Below are 22,317 nucleotides of genomic sequence, written 5' to 3'. Positions count from 1 at the left end.
GGGTCCAAAGTTATGGACCCTCAAAATGTAGCCCCATCTACTGTTAGCTCCCATTGGAAACAATGGGGGATGAGGCACCCTCTTTGGGGGTCCATAACTTTGGACCCCCTGAACCAATCTTTACCAAACTTGGGTGGTATCATCAGGAGTGTCACCTGATGATATCCTGAAATTTTGGTGCTGCTAGACTAATTACTGCGCCCCCTGGCAGCCAACAAAGTAAAAACCCAAAAATATTTTTTAAAATACAACTGACTCGTGTATAAGTCGAGGGGGGCTTTTTCAGCACAAAAAATGTGCTGAAAAACTCGACTTATACACGAGTATATACGGTAGGTAAAGATGGCACTTATATCACTGTTTTTATGTCTCTCCATGTTAGTAGCTTCCCACACATATTCAGAATTTTTAGCAGTTATAATGTATTTACCTTAAGTAACTGGGTAAAGTTAACATTTAATAAACTTGAGTCTTTTTATTTCTATAACATAGATTCAAACATGAAACAGTAAAATATTCTTTACGCATTGGAGTCAACCCTCTTCATGTGATCATAATCAACAAGAAAAAAATTAATACTGCAAGAGGAACAGTTTTTCTTATTTAGGTAGATCTGTTGTATTCTTATAAGACTAGCAGTACAACTTGCATGATGTAGGAAGCAAGCAATGCAAATACAGGAAAATACAGGGAGCCAAAATGGCTGAACTAAAGCAAGCCTTGGTTAGTGTCTTTCCAAGGCAATGAATCTGTACTTAGTATACTACATTACTGCTGTTTGGTAGTGGGCACGTCCACAAATAGTAGCATGATACACCAGCATGGGAATGAGAACACACACAAAGATCTTCTGTGTACTTCGTAAAAAGACCTATAAATCAGCATAGGGGTATGTATTTTTCAAATTGTTGGTTGTAACACTACTGTGATTGCAGAAAAGGTGGAGCGGAAGATTGTGAGTCCATGACTATTGAAGTTTCAGTTATCTCAAGCTAGCACTGGAAAAGGGACCAGGTATAAGAATTAAAGGAACAAACCATTGACACAAGAATATATAGGACCTAATGTGAAGGATACAGGATGGGGAGAGAAGCAGCAGCATAGACGATTATGAACTAGAAAGGTGTATCCAATTAATTTTCTAGTGGTGGATGCATGGGGGCAGAAGAACTACACCTTTAAGAGGGAACATAATTGCACAACATTTGAGAGTGATCCTGATCCTACTGAAAGTTAACAAAAGCTATTTATTATCCTTGTAAATACAGTAAAATCAAAATTACTTGAGAAATGATATGGCATTATTAAAATTCATCTTTCTGTTTAACACCAATCAAATTAACTATGGACATAAAACCAATCAGCAAATTATAGATGCAGAAAAATTTGCAGTTTTAAACACATTTTTTTCATTATATCGTTATCAGAAAGGTGATAAACCCAAAATGTTCATCTTAGCAACTCATCACAAAACAACTGGATTATGCAACATTACAACAAGGACATTTCAAAAAGCTCTTCCATTTAGAATAGATAGATCTTCTTGTAAGGCGAGCCAACCATTTAAGAAACACTGAGCACATCCTTTAGAATTTTAAATAGTACTTAGACTAGGCAAAAATCTTATGCACTTACCAGAAAATCCTGCTAAGTAGTCCCAAGTAATCATGTTGTCTAGAAAGTAACCTTTGTGAGATTTGTACTGCATGTATGATATATCTTTCTCATTAAAAATAATCATTGTTTTCATCTGGCCTATAACCAAGCTGAATTGAACCAGCTTCAGATTGGTTATTGATCTGGTCACTCAGTTCACCACAAATATAATTCTGTTAGATTTCACCACAATAGTCACAGTGTCTGTGTGTGCAGTCCCAAGTCTTCTCCAGAAGTAACTTATCTAACAATACATTCTGATAAGCACTCACTCTCTTTCTATACTTTTGATTAGGCATTAGAGACTATTCTACAACCTATCACATTATGATGTAACTATGCTATTTTAATATTATGTATGAGACCTAAGTTACATGATGATTTTATATTATGTGAAACCTTAAAATATTACTGTCCGATTTTCAGTTTGCTAGTATTTCTTTTTATTGCTTCAAACACTAAACACTTGACAAACGAACTCCAAATGTATTGTCGAAGGCTTTCACGGCCAGAATCACTTGGGTGCTGTGTGGTTTCCGGGCTGTATGGCCGTGTTCTAGCAGCATTCTCTCCTGACGTTTCGCCTGCGTCTGTGGCTGGCATCCTCTGAAGATGCCAGCCACAGACGCAGGCAAAACGTCAGGAGAGAATGCTGCTAGAACACGGCCATACAGCCCGGAAACCACACAGCACCGAACTCCAAATGCTTGGCAAAGGAAGTTGTCATTGGGAAAAAGGTCCAGCTTTCCTTTTCTGTTTGTTAATGTCTTATGTGGCTGGCCGTGTTAGTTTTGTTTCTGTTAGTCTTCCCTTGTCAAAAGAATGATAGCACTGTGTTCCATCATCTTTCCTACTTTTGCTGCTCGCCTTTCAACTTACTGGGAATTTACCTCCTTCCTCCCCTTTTTCCCATAGTCTAAATTCACATGGTTCTTCATTTTACCAAATCTATCACGATACATTAAAACCACAAGGGTGCCTTCAGAAAGCAAAAAGACACCAAAACTTTCAGAACTATCCAAGCATGGTCCAGAAGTGGGATTGTTTTACAAATATTTCCCATAGCTTGGTACTAGAAAACTATGTTTAAACCTTGTAGTGAAGAGTAATTAGGTCTAGCAGCTCACATCTTTCAGATTGTAAGCCTACAACTCAGTCTGCCAAATAAGGATATCCACTGATCTAATACCTCCAATGGAAACTAAATAAGATATGAACTTTCTTTTTTGGATTGTTATTCTTGCAAGCATTCTTACATTCTACAGTTCCCAAGGCTGACTGGCTCTTCACTCCACCATCCCGCTATTGATTGATTTCTGCTCCAATGTTACTCAGCCCTTGCTTATATCCCATACTCCCATCCTTGCAGTAATAAAAGATAGAGAATTTTTCCTTTTAAACCAAACCACACAAACACATAAGTTGCCTTATGGTGTCAGATCCTTGGTTTACACAGGTCAGTACTGTCTACTTTGACTGTCAACAGGTCTTCAGGTTCCCAGGTAGATGTCTTTCATATAACCAACTACCTGATGCAACAGCGATGACCATTCCTTAAAAGCATGACCTAGCTACAGTGATACATATTCTCATAATATCCAAATTAGATTACTCCAGTGTGTTCTACATGGAGCTGCCTTTGAAAATTGTTCAGAAACTTCAACTGGTCCAAAATGCAGCAGACTTCTTTCAGGGGCAGGGATCATATCACTCACGTACTGAAGAGTCTGCATTGGCTGTGCATTGATTTCCAAGCAATATTTAAAGTGCTCGATTGGTGGCAGATTACTTGAAAGACCACCTCTTCCCATATGGTCTGGTCCCATAGTTAAGATCCTCTTCACAAGCCCTGCTTTCTACATCCCCACTTGCAGAGGTGAGGCAGGCAGCGACCAGAGAAGCTGCTTTTTCTGAGGTGGAAACCCCCCTGTGAAATGTCTTTCCCCTTAAAATTTAAAATTTACCTGGCTGCTGCTTTTTAGGCATTAGACCAAAATATTTCTTTTTACCCTGACTTTTAATTAAGAGTTCAATCCTTTAAAAATTTTTTTACAGCCTGCCTATTTATGTTTGTAGCCTACCTTTCTCTCCAGAAGAAGCCCAAAGTAGCATACATCATCACTGTCTATTTTAATTTTATCCTCACAATAGCCACCCTGTGAGGTAACTCTGGAGGGGCAGAATGTAAATTTTCTAAAAACATAAAGACCTTGGAATGTGTCATATGAACAGGGCTATAATGCCTAACTGCAATATTCTCAAATAGTCCAGGTGATAGCATCCAGCTTAAACAGAAGAACCTTATCACTATGCAAGTTACAATGTTTTTGGCCAAATTGTAGGTCACTTATACAATCAATGTAACATTCTGCCTCAATAGCAGGAATGAAGCTATTTTAGTCCAAATCCCTGCACCATTTCTAAAAAGTCACCCACAAATTAGTAGTATTTTATACACAGTTTATTTGTAGGTGGTAAGAGGATCCAACTCCCAGCCAGGGTAATAATAAAATGCTTTTGTCTTGAAGTATGCATTCTATAAGCATCACAGAAACCAGTGGGCTTCAATTTGTCATCATTTTATCCAAAACTCTGCACACAATTATGCAATGGAATGTATTCAATCAGAATTTCAAAAACAAATGCTTCACAGTTCATTTGCTTATTCCATAACACCACTGATAATGTTGTAACAGGAAGGTCTAGAGAATTTAAGACTTGAAAACATTACCTTGAAATGGGCTAGAGTGCATTTCCGATATGCAGACCACTCAGAAAAACGGGAGAGGGTTTTGAAAAATAGTAAAAGATTTCCATTCTCTTCAACCCTAGAAAAGAATATATGAGGTTTGCAGGTAAATTATAGTTTTTCTTTGGCAAATACTTTCCAGATTGATTTAACAAAATTTCTGTTGTAAAAACCTTCTACATAAATAGATTCCTGTTGAATAAAAGAGCATTTGTCTTTCAGAAGCAGTAAGCATCATTGTCAGAATATTTGGTTAGAGCTGAGCTTTTTAGTCTTGAAAGGCTTGATGTGCTTCCTCTCCCATGCTGCAGAGCTTACTAGCCAGATTTGTTAAAGGGTGTGCATACAATCTCCCTAGCCATTACACAGGCTTCCTCTATCAAACTCTTGCCATTGAAGAAGAATTAACTGGAATATCACAGTAATGCAGTTGGGGCATGTTATGGTTTATGACGGCAAAACAGTTGCACTGTGAGCTGCCTCAAGCTCTTTGGGGGTGAAGCGGCCTATAAACAAACAAACAAACAAACAAACAAACAAACAAACAAACAAAGGTCTTTGACCAAAACATTCAACACATACCTTTACTTCAATACCTCAGTATTGTTCAAGCTAGAATATTCTGCTTGAAGAAACAAATGAAGACCTGAGGGTTAAAAGCACCTTATCCAACAGATACCATATCAGAAATTGTTGTAGAAATTTTGTTTGTTATTTTTGTCCAGCATGTCGTTACTGGTTTAGCGAAATGGTGAGACGAGAACAGTTAAATAAAAGAAGAAGAGTTTGAATTTATCCCCTTTTTTCTCTCCTGTAAGAAGACTCAGCGCCTCCATTGTGGGGGCAGGGGCAACCTGCTGGTGGAAGAGGCGCATGACCATGTTGGTGGATTTGCCTTCCCCAGGACCATTGCACCAGCAGAAGGGTGAAACTACCAGTATGTGGTTACTGCAGCCCTCCCCAACACTGGTGTAGCAGGGGTAGACCAGGGGCTCTCCTAGCCATTCGCTGCATTACAGCTGAGACTTGAGACTTATGATGTCCTTTTGGGTAGCATAAGTCTCTTGGGTCCTATGAGAACTTCTCAGCAGCAGGGAGGCTTTTATACTTTTGAAGCCTCCCCATGCTGCCAGGAAGCTTCTTTGGGAGCAGCCTGGCTGCAGTAGCAGCCAACCACCTGGCCAGATAGGACTGCCCAAGGGGCTTACAAACTCCTTTCCCTTCCTCTCCCCACAACAGACACTTTGTGAGGTAGGTGGGCTGAGAGAGTTCTGAATGGTGACTAGCCCAAGGCTACCCAGCAGGAATGTAGCAGTGGAAAAATAAATTTGATTCACCATTTAAGACTCCGCAGCTCATGTGGAGAAGAGGGTAATCAAATCTGGTTCTTCAGATTAGAGCCCATCTGCTCTTAATCACTACACCATACTACACCATAACCAGTAAAACAACCAGCAACAAAAAATAACAAAAGCAGAGGCAATCAACATTTTAAAAAGACTTCAGATCAGAAACATATAGGAACACTACAATGTAAACCAACATATAATTTAGCAGTAGGTTACAAGCACAAGAAGTTAAAACAAAAACAAAAAGCAAAGTCATCATCAAAATGGGGCAGGAGGGACAACTAATCACAAAATGCTTGTATTCTTCCAGTTCTTATAAAAGTTTTAATTTCTAGACAGAACAGGGGTATCAACAACAGGGTGAAGCCCAGAAGTCTTTATTCCTAATGGCCATCTCCAGTCAAAATGTCTCTGATACAGCTTAGTACTTCGACAAATACAAATAGGGATGGGTGGAGGAAGAGGAAAGTGAGGATGGGTTATGAGTCTGAAATTGTGTGCATCGAGGAATGCTGCTGTAAATTTCGCTGTGCGTGCACAATGACAATAAATGCTTATGCTTAAATAGGAGAAAGTGATCCTGCAGGCACCCAAGTCCCAGGCTTTAAAGGTTAGCATCAGCAGTCTGAATTGTGCTTGACGAGAAGCCACAGCTAGTTAAAGCAGCTTTTATAGAATAGCTGAGTTGCATCAACCTTGCTCCAGCATTCAGCATGAAAGTTTTGGAACAGTCTTTAAAGGTAGACAGATGTGCAGCACATTGCAGGAATCAATTGTAAATGTTATGAATGTGATAGACAAACACCTCATTCCTCATGTTACCAAAATGAGAACATGTATTGCTTTTGGCAATATGCTGTTCTTTCAAGAAGCAATGCTGTGAATAAACAAAGTCAGTTAAAGAGACATATTCATCTGCTGAACAAAGTATTTTCTTTCAAAAAGTTACTGCTGATTTTGTATCCAAGTAGGTAAACACACAAACAACTTATTCAGCCACAGTAGGCACTGCTATTACCATCCTTTACTCCCACCCTACTGATGTGAAATGTGAAAGTTATGCAGTGCTCAATTGAATCCAGATGAGGACACTATTGATAGACTTTAAAAGCCAAGTTAAAACACTTCAAAGTACCGAAAAGTAACTTTGGAAAGACTTATGTAAGGAGGTTTATTTTGACCATGAAAATCTTACACAAACTCTCAAACAACCACTTCTGAAAATATCTGCACCTTCTTACACACTACTTTGGATGTGGTAAAAGTCACCATGAAGTAAATTTATCAGACAAATTCCATCACGTAAGAGCTGCCAGAACAATACAAATATTTCAATCCTAGCAGGATTGAACACATATAATGAACACACATAAAACAACACATTGGCCTGAATCCATCGACATTAAGAAAATGTCAGGACACTTGCATTTTCTTAAGGGTCAGTGATTTGCTGATTCCCACCCTTACCCCACAGAAAAAACCACAGTATCGTTCCAGGGCCTGCTGATCTCCAGGAACAAAATAGAAGGGGGTACACCATGTTCTGTAGTGGGAAGGGAGAAATCAGCAAAAACTGAAACCCACCCCTTAAGAAAACTTAAGAGTGCTTAGTTTTCTTAATGGAATGGTTAAATAGAGGTCCTCTCACCCTAACATAGCATCTTAAAGTCACTTTGCATAAGCCAAACCATCTTATAAGGCAATATTAATTTGCCACATATGGAACCAGTTGTTTGAGAGTATCCCTTAAATTTGATATCTATTCCGATGCAGCAGACTGTTTCCGAACTTTTTCATAGGTGAGAGGCAAATGTCAATTTGAACAGCTACTTGCAGAAAGCAAATTAACAGTTTGGCTGTAGGATATATGTGCTGCAACAGAACTGAAGGAACCAATAGCCGAAAGGAAAGAGCATGGGAACAGAGCAGGCAGTTTGGCATCTTTATACTGGATTGATGTCCAATGTTTATTTTGTTCACAGTGTCTCAACATTATCCTTGTTTTTAGCCTCTGGTTAAATGGGATGGTGCACTTTGGATTTCCATGTGATTTGATCTGACAGGACAGGAATACATTATTCCAGGAAAACAATATTTTTAATAAATTCAAAAACTTTGCCAGCTTTCAGCAAATGAATAACAACTTAAGTATAAATGGAGATCCAACCAAAATTTGCAAACAGGAAGGGGAGAGTATTAGTTCAATTCCATTTTTCCATTTCCTTATGCAGTCATACAGGTATCTCTCCTCAGACATTCTGTAGCACCAACTGTGTAGCATTTAACACACAATTTTAACAGGTAGTTCCTGTTACCAACATCACAAAAGAGTGGGGGAGGGAACATACACAGGGCAGCCAACTAGATATCTTTTACTCTTCACTCTTGCAATTGCCTAGAATTTCTCCAAGTCCACTTGTGAGGCTGCTTTATTTGAAGTGCAGCTCCCCTTGCCTCCACAAATTCATATGAATGCACTGAGCTCTCCCAATGAGAGCTCTTTCATAATGATCTCTCCAACAGCACACAGCCTTCTCTTCTTAAGGCCCCTGACTTCTCCTATAAAATATATTACAATGCTATAGTTCTTCGCAAGACATCATTGCTCACAGAACCTTTCATCCATCCATACCCTCCCTGACCCCCTTTTTCTTTCTTCCTTGGAAACCATTCTATTTGCTGCATACTGCAACCACTACGATTTCTCACGTCTTTAGCAGCAAATTTCTAGTAAATAATACAAAGAACCTACAAGAATAATATTATTTTGATGTGTCATTAATTGCATATCGTATACATTATGTAGCATATCTGGCTTTCTTTTACCACCTGCCACAAAATGTCTATTAAGCTGCTATTAATCTCATTTCAGCATTCTCCTGTTATTGGAGGTTAGCTGTTTGTTCAAGATAAGGAGGATCCATGAATGGTCCAGCTGAAGGCCAAAATAAGAGATGTTGGATATTTTTTTCCCTTACTTAAAACAGCCATGTGGGCTGCCAATTTTACTGGGAAAGAAGCAGAGGGGAAAGAGGAAGGGGGTATAGGGAAAGACTGCATATGGGAGAAATTAAATGAGCAGAAAGTAACCAGTTTGCCAAACTGGGGATCAAGAGACCTGGGCAGGACATTGGAAGTTTATAAAATTACGCAGGGGACAAAAATAATTTCTTTGCCCTCTCCAAAATATTGTTCCTCAGGGTCTGCTTTAGGATCACCTATTTAGGATCACCTAAATAATTTGATGTGAATTAGATTCAGGATGGACAAAAGGAAGTCCTTCTTTACTCAACGAGTGCCAGAGGGCACACACATATATGACTTTAAAATGGGAATCAACAGATTTATGGTTAGGTCTATCAGTGATCACTAGTCACTCTTCACCAGCTGCAGTCCTCCCTTGAGGGGCAGGACTTGGCCACAATGATTCATTCTCTGATTGAATCTAGGTTGGACTACTGCAATACATTCTACATGGGACTACCTTCGATGACTGTTCAAACCTTCAACTAGTTCACGATATAGTGGCTAGGCTGCTATCAGTTCGAAAGATTATATCTCATCAGTTGTGAAAGTTTTCCAATGGCTGCCAGTCAGCTTCCAGACACAATTCTAAGTGCTGTTACATATAAATATCAGAAACCATAATCTGCATTCTACTAGCAGAAGCAAGATGACTAAACATCAGAGAAATGGCATTTTCAATAGTGGTGCCCAGGCTATAGAATTCACTTGTCAGGCTATAGAATTCACCTGGTGCCAAGTGTACCATCCTGTATGCACCAAACAGAGACTAAATTCTTTTCAGACTTTTTAAAGGTCTTATTTCCTTATATGGTTTATAGCTTTTCTATTAACATCAGTATTTTTAGAAGATTTTATGTTGCATTGTTTTTAGAATATTAAAATAGAATTAATTTTATCTGATGTTTTCACAGCTTTTACAGTTATATTTATATAGTATAAGTATTCTAAATAAGCAAACGGTCCCCCAAGCCACTACTGTCCCTTCGTTTAGCAGAAGGCACAGTTAATCATTCATTTTGCCCTGTTGTCTGGTGAAAGTTAGAAAGCTTCCAAATCACAGTACAAGGTCAGGAAACACAGGACTCAGAGAAGGGTCAGCAGCAACCACAAATACTGGATAGAGAACTGGGTTCTCCTCCACATGAGAGACAGCCAGTATGGTGTGGTAGTTAAGAGCAGGTGGGTTCTAATCTGTAGAATTGGATTTAATTCCCTTCTGTAGAACTGGATTTTTCCACTGTGATGAACCAGGTATGACAGATTGCACAGACAAATGAAGTTATCTGGAAGTGCAGTCAGAAGAACAAAGTATAGTCACAGAGTGCAGGGGAAAAACCTCATAGGAACTGAACACCACTCTGATTGGGTAAGCTGACTTGTGCTGACTGGCGAAGCAAACCAGCTGACTAACAGAGGGAGATGGTATCTCTCTGACAGGGGAAAGATTGAAAGCTTTTGGATTCCACCTTATTAATATCAAGTCCCTTAACTATATGTGTAGAAAATCTACTTTGAGGAGATTTCAGTCAGAAAGTGAATCTGACTTGAAATACATTGTGTGTCACCAAATTCTGAGAGCAGAAAATATACAGACAAGAGAACTGGAAGCTTATTTAGTGGTCAAAGCTGAAGTGGAATAAAGACAGAATCTTTCCACAATGACCATGAATAAAAGATGTGGGGAACATATCTTCTGTGAGATAGAAAAAGAATTCCTAAGCCAGTTAGAAAGCGAATTATACTCAGAGAAGGATTCCCTGTCTGGAGTATTAATGTATGCTTAGGTTACCTCATGAGGGAGATTTCTAAACAATGGATGTCTAACAGCAAAAAGGCTGTGTGTACTGTGAAGATGGGTACCAGCCTCTTAGAACCCAGAGTCTTTTTGAATTGATAAGTCAGTAATACCTAAGAGTAACTGAAGACAAAACTGCGCCATCGTAAGAAATATAACATCTAAGAAACTGAAAAATCCAGTAAGTGTGGTAAAACTTTGTTCCGGTGTCTGAAACCAAAGATTATATATAGTTTACGCCTGCCTGATTTCCATCCTTTGAAATATCTTCTAATTCCATCGTGTTTGTTTAATAAATTTACTTTTGTAAGCTGAACTTGCCTCAGTTCTCTAGGGTGTTGAAAAGGGGAATTTGTTTTAAATAAAAAGGCTCTCTTAACCTTTCTGGAATTCCTTGGATTGAGCAGATAAGCTAAAAAACCCTCCCACACTACCTGGAAGGAAGCTCAGTAAAGGCAATCTGCATAAATAAGGATAAAAGGGTGTTGGGATGGCACGCCAGGCTTGTTTCCTCACTCCTCTGCATACAGCCTGCTGTGTGACCTTGAGCTAGTCACAGTTCTCTCAGAAATCTATCAGCCCCACCTGCTTGACAAAGTGTCTACTGTGGGGAGAGGAAAGGAAGGAGTTTGTAAGCTGTTTTGAGACTCCTTGCAGTTGAGAAAAGGGGGGTATAAACCCAGACTCCACTTCTTCTTCATGAAGCCTGCTGGGTGATTTTGGGTCACAGTTCTTTCAAAATTCTCTTAGCCCTCATGGAGGCTGGCAATGACAAATCACCTCTGAATACCTCTTGTCTTGAAAAACCCTATGGGGTCACCATAAGTCAGCTGCGACTTGACTGCACTTTCCACCATCACACAAAATTCATATAGCACTATTGACTAAAGCTAAATAACAATTCTAAGAATGCTGTGAATGCTGAAAATTTCCAAATATGTACATGTGCTAGCAACACACAGTATCTTAAAGGTGAACTGACTATTCATATTTTAAATATCAAAAAAACATGGTTTGTAATTCAGCATTCTCAGTCGTACAGGCTATCATGTGATATTCCTTTATATCTGTGGTGGCAAACCTATGGCACTGCAGATGTTTATGGTCTATAATTCCCATCAGCCCCTGCCAATTGGCCATGCTGGCACGGGCTGATGGGAATTGTAGTTCATGAACATCTGGAGGGCCATAGGTTCGCCACCACTGCTCGATATTGTGAAGAGAGTCTTACCTGGATACAAGCTTGCTCAAATTAGAAGATTCCTCAGATTCTATTATAATGTTAAGATCAGTAACCACAACATAATCATTTTTGTTATTCTGGTTTGAAAAAAACACAGGTTTCATATTAGACAAAATGTTATCTTATAAAAACTTAACAGAAAATATTAACATGTACTAATTAATCATTAAGATCACCTCAATGTACATGAAGTATGTGTACAAATACATGTAACAAATCTGATCCAAAGGGTCAAACAGTGAAAGTCCTATGTGTTTAAATATCTAATTGTTCAATAAACAAAATAAATCATTATAGCACAGCAACAAAAAGTGTATAGCTATTCAAATGCTGAATACTGTGGGACATTTCTAACCAACAGGAGGATTTTCGTCAGAGGCACCTAATTTTCTCATCTTCTGCTGCAGTCCAAAATATCACAAAAAACGTCCCTTGAAATGCTGTTCCCAATGTTTTTAGATCTGTTTTCTTCCTCTTCCTCTATATTACAAGGCAAACACCTTGTAAAATGTGGAAATGGAATAGGGAATGACTCCTATTTCACAATTTCAAGGCACTTATGTGATATGTGCCAGCTGTGGAATTCAGGAAACACTGCGTATTATAATCAACAGGACTCTGGTACGCCATGGAATATTTTCACATGTTGTATATCCCAAAAGGGCAAGATGAAAAGAAAAGCAGACTACCAAACCTCCAAGCAAGCTAATTTTAGAAGAATTGAAGCAACATGTCCTTAAATGCAGGACACAGAAGTGAGGAACTGAAGGAGATTTTAGGATGGTTTTATGACCTTATTTTTATGGTGTTTTTATTATTGTATTCTGCCCAATGACTTTGGTGATAGATGGGTAATAAGTATACGAAAACAAACAAATATTTGAGCAATAAATTTCAACATTAGAAAAATTCCATGTATACCAAAAATTGCCTAAAAGCACATGGGCAGAAGTGGGCCAAAAGTACGAACAGTCAGAGTGCAACAATGGCAGTTTAGTGGTGGTTCACTATTTTTGTATTTGCTCCACTGAAAGGTTTAGCACTTGGCTGTTCCTATTTCACTGTTTGATTATTCCTACAAGATCCTGCAGTAACATGTCAATTGAAGTCAATGGGTTTACAAGAATGTAACTGTATTTTGGATTGCAGTAAAAGTTCTTCATTACTGAAGTATACCACTGCTGGTTGTGCATTCATAATTTAGCAAAATATGCACTGTTAGGATGTGTATATTTCATTGGAGAAGTCTTCCACAGTGATAAATCCATAAAATTTCTATGAAACAGCTGAAGTATCACAAGTAATTTTGAATCTAAAGAAATACAAATTACATATCTGTGTCCAAATGCCACCTTGTGGTTGAAAAAAGAAAATGCAGTTTATCTGCTGGTACAGTGCACAGAGGCAATGTATAAATATTTTCATCAAGCACAATATCCTAAAGGTACTCTTCTGCTACAAGATATTTTGAAAGGAAGGGGGTAAATCTTTTTAGGTTAGTATACAGAGTTCTTCAAACACAAATAATATTCAAAATTATTATAACGTTTTCACAGTACCTGATTTTCCTCCGTGAGCCTGAATTCCAACTGAAATGGCACTGACTGGCAAATTCCTGATAGCCTATAGTTGTATACAGTTTTAATTTCGCCTACAATAAAAGAAAATATAAACTGATATCTTAATTAGGGTTGTTTCTTTGGGCTCAAGGCATTTAAAAATTAGTGATGACATAGATATTGATTATCTACTTTACTTTAAAATTGATGGCCCATATGAAGCAGCTTCAAAAATTTTAAATACAACAAAAATAAAACAATTCAACATCATTACCACAAAATAATAAAAATTATAGCTCAAATTTAATAGAATCCTACATCCCAATAAATACATAATTTGTCAATAACATAACTTACGAAGGGCCCTGCTGGCTGAGACCAAAGGCCCATCCAGTTCAGCATTCTGTTCACATACTGCCCAAACCAGCTACCTCTTGGAAGCCCACAAACAGGAAGACTGCAACAGCATCACCCTGCCTATGCTCCCCAGCATCTGATATAAAGAGGCATACTGCCCCTGTTTCTGGAGGGAATAGCCAGCCATTGATAGCCCAGTCCTCCATGAATTTATCCTCAATCCTGTTAAAACCTTCAAATTGATAGTCATCAACACATCTTGTGGCTGTAAGTACAATTTATCCATGTGCTGTATGAAGTACTTCCTTTTGTCTACCCTGAATGTCCCACCCTTCAGCTTCAGTGGAAAATCCCAGATTCTAGTATGAAAGAGAAAAGTTTTGCTCTGCCCACACCATGTATAACTTTAGAGACCTGTATTGTGTCTCCCGCTATTCACCTTTTCTCTAAGCTGAACAGTCCTAAGTATTTTAACTGATCCTCACAGAGCAGCTGTTCTACCCCCAATCATTTTGGTTGCTCTTTTCTGTACCTTTTCACAGTGTACAACATCCTTTTGCAAGTGTGGTGACCAGAACTGTACATAGTATTCCAAGTGTGGCCTCACCACAGATTTATATACAGGCAGTATGATGGCAATAGCTTTATTCTCTATATTATGGCCAGGATGGAATTTGTCTTTTTCACAGCAGCCACACGCTGGGTTAACAATTTCATCCACTAGCCACGAACATCCCAAGATCCTTTTTGGTCAGTCACTGTCAGATCAAATCCCATCAGTATATGTGTGCAATTGAGATTTTTTTGCCCCAATATGCTTCTCTTTACACATACTCACAATTAATCTCATTTGTCAATTTAATACTGATTCCTCCAGTTTGGAGAGATCCTTTTGGAATCTTCACAATCTATTTTGTTTTACCATTTTAAAAAATTCGGTGCCATCTATAAATTTGGCCACCTTACAACTCACTCTAAGTTCGAGGTCATTTATGAACAAGTTGAAAAGCACCAGTTAATAAACTGGTTAACTTTACAAAGAACTGAACAACCAAAATCAACAATGCAACCCTTTCAGAAAGATGTCAGTCGTTACAGTTCATTTCCAAGACATGCTTGAAAAGAACAGCCTTATAAAGAAAGGGCACACCATGCCCTTCAAATATGGCTGGAGTTTCCATAAGGCAAATGCTGCCACCAAGTTGCAGATGTTGCAAAAAACAAAAGCAACCCCGCCCTCAAAAAAACCCCTTATACTAGGAGACGGATCTAAGCTGGAGAGCCAGTCTATGTGGGAAAACGTAGTCTTCAGATATGTGGGTTTTAATGGTTACAACCCTGAAGCAAACAGGCAGACAGTGCAGCTGCCTTAAAAGCAGAGTAATATGTCAAAGCACCCTACCATAACCAAGAGAATAATGAATTTCTCAGTTTAAAGTTTCCTGTTCTTTTCAATGGCAGCTCCACATCAAGTTTACATAAAATGCTACAGTAAGGTAACAAATAACAGAGTAAATAACAACAAATACCTATTCTTCAGTACAAATCACTATCACATCCATCTGTGTTACACTAAGCAGAGTTAGTCCTTTCAAAGTCCACTGAAGTCAGTTATTTTGGAAGGGTGCAACTCTGCTTAGGCTGCTCTTCAAACTAAGTATCTTAATACTGCTATTTAAAATTTTGGTTGTTTATATTTCAGTACTCTGTGCAGTCCTGATGTGTTCATTCCAGAGGAACACTGCATGATGGAAACTATCACAAATGTTAACTGAAACTAAGGAGGCTGAGGATGAAGTAGCATCTCCCTACTGCAAAAAGCTTAATCCCTCCCTCATCAAGGATGATTCCCCACATCCAATTTTCTACTTACTAATTGGGAAGGGCATGTGGAAGACTCACAGAAGAAATCCTATACCACTGCCAAGCCTGGACCGGCTCCTGTCCCCTCCATCACTGAGACCAAAGCAGCTGCCAGTGTCCACCACCACTGGCCTAGAGCAGCTGCTAACACCCTCCACTGCTGTCCCCAAGGCTCTGAGGCTAGGGCAGTGGCCTGCAGCTACCGCCTCTGCAGCAAGCTCAGAACAGCAGCTAACATTTTCTACTACTGCCTCTGAGTCCAGGACAACTTCCAGCTGCTGCCACCACCAGCCCAGAGTGGCTGCTGGAGCTTATCTCTGCCACTGAACCAGTCTGCACGTATGCAAACAACACAAATGTATTTTTGGGAGGATTTTTAAAAACCCATATATTTTATTGATAATTTCAGGTTTTTCTATAGACCCAGGAGGTTTCCCCAAGCATGCAGAAAATCAGCTGGGGATCAGTGTGCTCCCATCTGAGGATGGTCCAGGTTCAAGGTATACATAATGTTTAATCTGGGAAAATCGTTTTTATTTATTTATTTATTCGTTGGATGTATATCTTGCCCCATCCCCAAAGGGCTCTGGGCGGGTTACAACATATATTAAACATTTAATAACAATAAACATTAAAATATAAATACGAATAATTAATTAAAAATTAAAATTTCAAATTCAAAATTTAAAAATTTAAAAGATATTTAATAATGGACTATCCTTTAAAACGAATTAGACGAAAGAAAAAATAGAAGATATCATGAAGATATGGACAGTGTATGAAAAATGGATCGAAGAAGCCGGATTTAACGAAGAGCCGTGGAGAAAGAGAATAAGAAGAATGAATCTCCTATTGCTTGCATGAAATAACCAATAGAAAGAAGGGGAGAGGGGGGAGAAAATGGAAAAAATGTATAGATGGAATAAAGATATTAAATGTAACAAATGTACAAATACTCTATACAATAAAAAAATTATTAAAGAATAAAAAAACCAAAAAAAACGAATTAGACAAAAATAATTATATGAATTCATGAAGAATAGCAGCATATCATCTACAATCACTAAAAATGGAAATCTGTTATTAAAAGACGGCGTCTCTCTAACTACAAGAGACTGGGGATGACTTCTGTACAGGTTCTGGTGGGTTTTCCAGACTGTGTGGCCGTGGTCTGGTGGATCTTGTTCCTAATGTTTCGCCTGCATCTGTGGCTGGCATTTTCAGAGGTGTATCACTGAGGGAAGTCTGTTACACACTGTGTCCAGAGAGAAGGAAACATTGACTTCTGTACAGTTTTTGAATTTTCAAAGAACATATGTAATGCATGAAAAAAAACACTGGTATCATCCAGCAATACAAACCTTAAATTCTGACATGTGTTACACTAGATATCGCTTCTATTGTAGCCATGAAATGCCTGTGGAAATGCAATTATTGCCTTGAGAAACCACCTATTTTAATAAACAGGGATAATCCCACTGAAGGAACTACAACAATTTCAAATTGTACTGTTTCTGTTTAGATTAGATTAGACCCCATATGTCCCGGCTCGTCCTCTGCGATCAGCAGAGGCGAATCTACTGGAGATCCCTGGCCCCTTGATGACGCGGCTGGCCTCCACACGGGCCAGGGCCTTCACAGCCCTGGCACCGGCCTGGTGGAACACATTACCACCAGCTATTATTGGACCCCTCTTGGGACCTTGGAGAGTTCAGCAGGGCCTGTAAAACCAGATTATTCCACCCGGGCCTTTGGAGAGTCCAGCCGCCGATAATGCCCCGCCCTGCTAGTAGGGGCCCCTAACATCATTGGGACCCCTCCTCATTTTTGGAAGAGGGTGGTATATGGGTCTCGCGGGCCCTATTGTAGAATGTACCTGTTTTAAGATTTTTATGTTTTTTGTATGATTTTATGTTGTTCACCGCCCTGAGCCCTCCGGGGATAGGGCGGTATAGCAAGTTTAATAAATAATAATAATAATAATAATTACTTGGTTTTCATCTTCTATCCACATACATCACTAATACAATTACATTAGTGCATCACTGTAATTGTGACATTTCTACCATCATACTTTTAGTGGAATAAAACACAGTGCTGATGGAGAAACATCCAAATATTGTGAAATATTTTACATGGAATTTTACTATACTGGGAAGAATACTTACTTTTCTCTAACAGTTTCCTAGAATAATTTTTGAACTGAATGTCTGTAAAATTCATCAGGAATGAGAAGTCTGACTCTAGTAAGGCAAGCTGAGTTTTCAGGTCTGGAGAAGAGTAATAGCACTTGGGGTCTTCTTGGAATTTTCTTTTAATCGTGTTCCTGCAATAAACGTCAGATGACATTGAGAAAATAGGAAATCCCTTTCAAATTCTGCTTTAGCAGTACATTGGCACCAGTCCAAAGGTCTTCAGTGTTTCCAGACCTCAGAACCACCGAGCATGAGAACCACAGAGACAGAAGCATGGAAAGAGAGGCCGGAGCCATGGCACCCTTGCTCTCTATTATACCAGGGGTTTCTAACCTTGTTGAGCCTGTGTGCACTCTTGAACTAAGAGTGGGAAATCACAAAATTGATGTTGATGTCAACCATAACGTGTTGAGAGAGTGCAACATGGAAACAGCTGTTTCTGAATGAGTGGTCCCTGCAAATACAAAAGTGATAGCTTCTGGGTTCTTTGGAAGCATCTCCTCTCCAGTGAGTGAGAAGGAAACCAAGAGTGGTTATTTGCGTTGCGAAAGAGTTAATTTAGAGAAGTAGTGGCCACCAGGAAACCCATTGGTGGGTACCACACTGAAGACCAGTGATGTACATTATAGGTGAAGCTAGTGACCCAAAGGATGACTCTCTACAACCCACCTGAGGATCCTGATCCACAGACTGAAGACCACTAGTCTAGCTCATAAAAACATATACTCAGAACAATTTTTAAAGTCTCCTGATTCCTTAAAAATTCTTGTTGTTTTGCTGAAATAGTGTACAAAGCTATCCCCACCAGAATTGATGAAGTAATTGCTGTTTCAAACAGTGGTCTGTGTAAGTTTTCCAAAAACAATTCGATTAATGTGGTCATTTTAGCTCCAAAAATCAGAATTTCAGAGCAAAATAGGTATAAAAATGAAGTATAATCATTCCTTCTAATTTTATAATAGATATCTATTTCAAGTACCATTTAATGCAGAAATCCCATGGCATTTTCAATTCAAAAGCACCCACTTAACAGTTGAATGTATTGGTTCCCAATAAAGAATCTAGTGCTTTTTATATTTAAAACTATGCTTCACTCTACCTGCATTCAGGATAAAAGCGTCCTCAGATTGTCTACGCCAAATTTCAGTAGAGTCTTACTTCTAAATAAACATACCTTTAATCAAGCTGCATATAGGCAAACTCACAAATACTAAATCCTCGCATACAGTAGTTTGATTAAGCCTAACCGGAAAAAGGCGAAAACAAAAGAAAAAGGAGAAGGATCAAAAAGGGGAAAAAATAAATGCATACATGGCTTTCTTTGCCGTCCCATGTTGATGACATTCATACTCTTCTGTTAATAACTGAATTTCTTTTTCCAAAGATTGGATTTCATCTTCATAAACTTTAAGAGTGTTGATATTCATTTCTCAGACACCAAATTCACTAAAATAGAAAGCAGAAAGCAGACATTAGGCAAACAATATAACTTCTGTAATAATGAGCATTTAACTTTTATTTAAAGTTTGTGATTTCCAGTGTCAGCAGTTGTTTCAGATGGTTTATTTAAAATGAAATATCACCAAAACAGGATTTTGACATGTCTTTCTCACGACAAAGAAATATATATGGCATAAATAAATTGGACCCTTGGAAGCAAGACATGCGCCCTTTGTTATATTTTAAGGAGTTATACGGAAACAAGATTTTCCCCTTCCCCATGCCAATATAAATTCTATATTCAAATAAATAAAACATTCCAGAAACATGCCATACATTACAAGGTTATAGTATTTGTTATCTTCATCAGATATAGGCCACTGTAAATTTCATTGGGTCATCAGTAATTGTGTTCATCTGTTAAGATCATAAGAAAGGCTCTGGTGGTTCAGACCAATGGTTCATATTGCCTAGTTTCCTGTTTCACACAATAGCCTGCAGTTGCCTTGGAGGGCTAACAGTCAATACACAGAGACCAAGACTTTTCTGTGATGTTGCCTCCTAAAACTGATAATTGATGTCTGACTGTGTAATCCAAGGTGTGTGGGTGCGGAGGGGGAGGCAGGAACCCTGAAAGTGGCAGGAACCCTGCACCAACATCTGTACCCACTGCACTGGGCAAAGTGACATGGATGCCAGGATTGAGCCATCAAGCAGCTGCATGGTGGCCAAATCCAGAAGCTGGCCCCTGCTGCAAATGCCTGTGCTGGTGTCATGGGGGGCATTCCACGAGCATTCTCAGAGATGGAGCTGATATTAGTCAGCTTCCAGGCCACAAATGCCCCCTCTCAGCGGCACTGACTTACACCACCCAAAAATATGGTGTCCATCACTCTATGCCAGTGGTGGCGAACCTATGGCACGGGTGCCAGAGGTAGCACTCAGAACCCTCTCTGTGGGCACGCACGCACAGAGTTCGTCATGGGGGGGAATTGCCCCCCCCCCCCCACATCAAGGCTGGCCTGGGCCCCTGGATGTGCATGTACCTCAGTGAGCAGGGAGGACTCGGCTGGCGGGCCTGATGCCTGTGCTCCAGGTCACTGCTGCCCAGGGTGGAGGGGAGTGCAGAGGCAGCAGAGATGCTAGAGAGGCGCAGAGCGGTGCATGTGGGACTTGCTGGAGGCTACAAAAGGCTGGCCCCTGCTTGAGGGGGTCATTCAGATTAAATTGCTCTGTTGGCACTTTGCGATAAATAAGTGGGTTTTGGGTTGCAATTCGGGCACTTGGTCTCGAAAAGGTTCGCCATCACTGCTCTATGCAATGGGTTTTCCCAGGGGAGTAAAGGTTTTCCCCTTCTCTCCCTTCTCTTTGGAAGCAGCTCAGTGGCAGCATCCCCAGTCACCACTCTACTACGTCCCCCTTTGGATGGGGATGCCCGAGTCCTCCGACACATATTTGGATGGGGATGCCCGAGTCCTCCGCCTTCATATTTGACGTCTGAAATCCACAGAGCTGCAAAGTAATTTCAGACTGCTATACAGCACTGGAGTTTGTTATGCAAAGGAAGAAAAAAGAAAGAAGTCCCATAGGATAAACTCCAACTGTAAGAGACACAACTAAAGCAACTCTTTGGATCCTAACCAGTAAATGACATGGACAGACTGACCCTGACTATCACAGACGCATCAAAATTGCCAAAATATTCCCATGACTTAAAAAGGACACTTACTTATAAATTCCAGTGAAATTGCTGCCAAGACAACACTTTTAGAATTAAAATGTAAATGTATTTAGATCATGCACATGTACATTTTAAAAGGAGGAATTACTATTCACCTGTACTGGTTTTAGATTATACAACATGAGCTAACAATTCAGACACTTGCAGATGTCACTACTACAAAAGCAGTCTACTTAGGTTCACACCAACACTGTCCTGTACCCAGTCAAGCCTTCAAAAATATAAAGGTACTTGCATTTTTGTTTTAGCGGAAGCAACAATTTTTGTCAATTGCCTCTACCCAAGAATGAAATTTTGAGGGAGATAAGTGGGTTATAAAAACCAGGAAAAAGAAATGTTGCCCTCCTTTCCTGAAAACCTAAGAACTCTTAAATGTTCAAAACTATATGACTGAATGTAAGCCATTTTTTAAAATAGCAGCAAACTTATTAGAAGGAACGTTAAAAGAAGGCAGTAACAACTAAACACTTCACAGGAACACTGGCCAAAGGTCACTGCCAAAGCAACATTTGACTATGGAAATCATAATTTACTTTACTACTTTACTCTTTACTACATACAAATCACACAAGTTGCATAAGCATATATATGCCAGTGCTGACACACTGAGCAGCAGAACACATGGTGAGTTGGTAACTGAACAACTCAGATAGTATGGAACTCTTAAGGCTACAATCTTAAACATATTTTCAAGGAAATAAAGCCTATGCTGCTCAGTGAAATTTTCTTCAGAGAGAAAACAATGCACATGTTTCTTCCTTGAGTGACCTGAAAACGTATGCTGAAATTAAAAAGTACATTAATGTCTAAGCTACCATAATATCCTTATTTATTTTTGCTGCAACAAACATGGTGACCCCAAAAGAAAAATGTTAGTAAATTAAAAAGAAGTGGGAGAAAAACAAAATCTTAACAAACACTGACCAAGCATATTATTGTTCAAAAGCCATGGAATGCTGAGGATCTGTTAAAGGGGAGATTATTCACTTGAGCCACTTTACAGCTCATAGCGACATCCTGGAGAAAGATATTAGAAGGGGCAACTGCTTCTGAAGGCTGCAATTCTAAACATAGTTTGTGTGCATTTTTTCCCCTTGGTGCCCTTTCCCCCCTTTTTGCTCTTGATTTACTGTGCCTATCCAGTGATTTGGGCAACTGCGATCAGTATATGCTTTAAAAAGACCTGCCTATAATGTCATCAATAATGTCACCCTTTTTCCGCCGAGCCTCGAACCTGGACCCCCTTGCGCCCAAGCTTCTGCGCCGCTTTCTTCTGCCTGACTATTTTTTCTGCTCTGAACTAACCGCCAAAAAACAAAGCGTATTCAGGCGCTACCATAGAG

The 22,317-nt window shown here is 39.3% G+C and overlaps 1 protein-coding gene across 5 annotated transcripts in view; it reads right to left on the bottom strand.

The window, feature by feature from the left end:
• LOC125428255 (centromere protein P) overlaps positions 1 to 22,317 on the bottom strand; it is a 216,178-nt gene that overhangs the window by 193,558 nt on the left and 303 nt on the right. For 2 of the 5 annotated variants that reach the window (XM_048488037.1, XM_048488035.1), the window contains exons 2-6: positions 19,105 to 19,239; positions 17,767 to 17,924; positions 13,379 to 13,470; positions 11,808 to 11,896; positions 4,388 to 4,484 (exon numbers count right to left, since the gene is read on the bottom strand). In XM_048488037.1, the coding sequence (XP_048343994.1) occupies positions 4,388 to 4,484; positions 11,808 to 11,896; positions 13,379 to 13,470; positions 17,767 to 17,924; positions 19,105 to 19,220 (552 nt within the window). In that variant the 5' untranslated portion in view covers positions 19,221 to 19,239. Of the gene's footprint in view, positions 1 to 4,387; positions 4,485 to 11,807; positions 11,897 to 13,378; positions 13,471 to 17,766; positions 17,925 to 19,104; positions 19,240 to 22,157; positions 22,277 to 22,317 lie in introns of those variants that run through there. The other 3 variants (XM_048488033.1, XM_048488034.1, XM_048488036.1) reach the window with 3 other exon arrangements.

Source organism: Sphaerodactylus townsendi, linkage group LG03 (assembly GCF_021028975.2).
Source record: "Sphaerodactylus townsendi isolate TG3544 linkage group LG03, MPM_Stown_v2.3, whole genome shotgun sequence".
NCBI lineage: Eukaryota > Metazoa > Chordata > Lepidosauria > Squamata > Sphaerodactylidae > Sphaerodactylus > Sphaerodactylus townsendi.
Note: the sequence above shows the minus strand (reverse complement) of the source record. Positions and strands in the feature narration are given on the sequence as shown.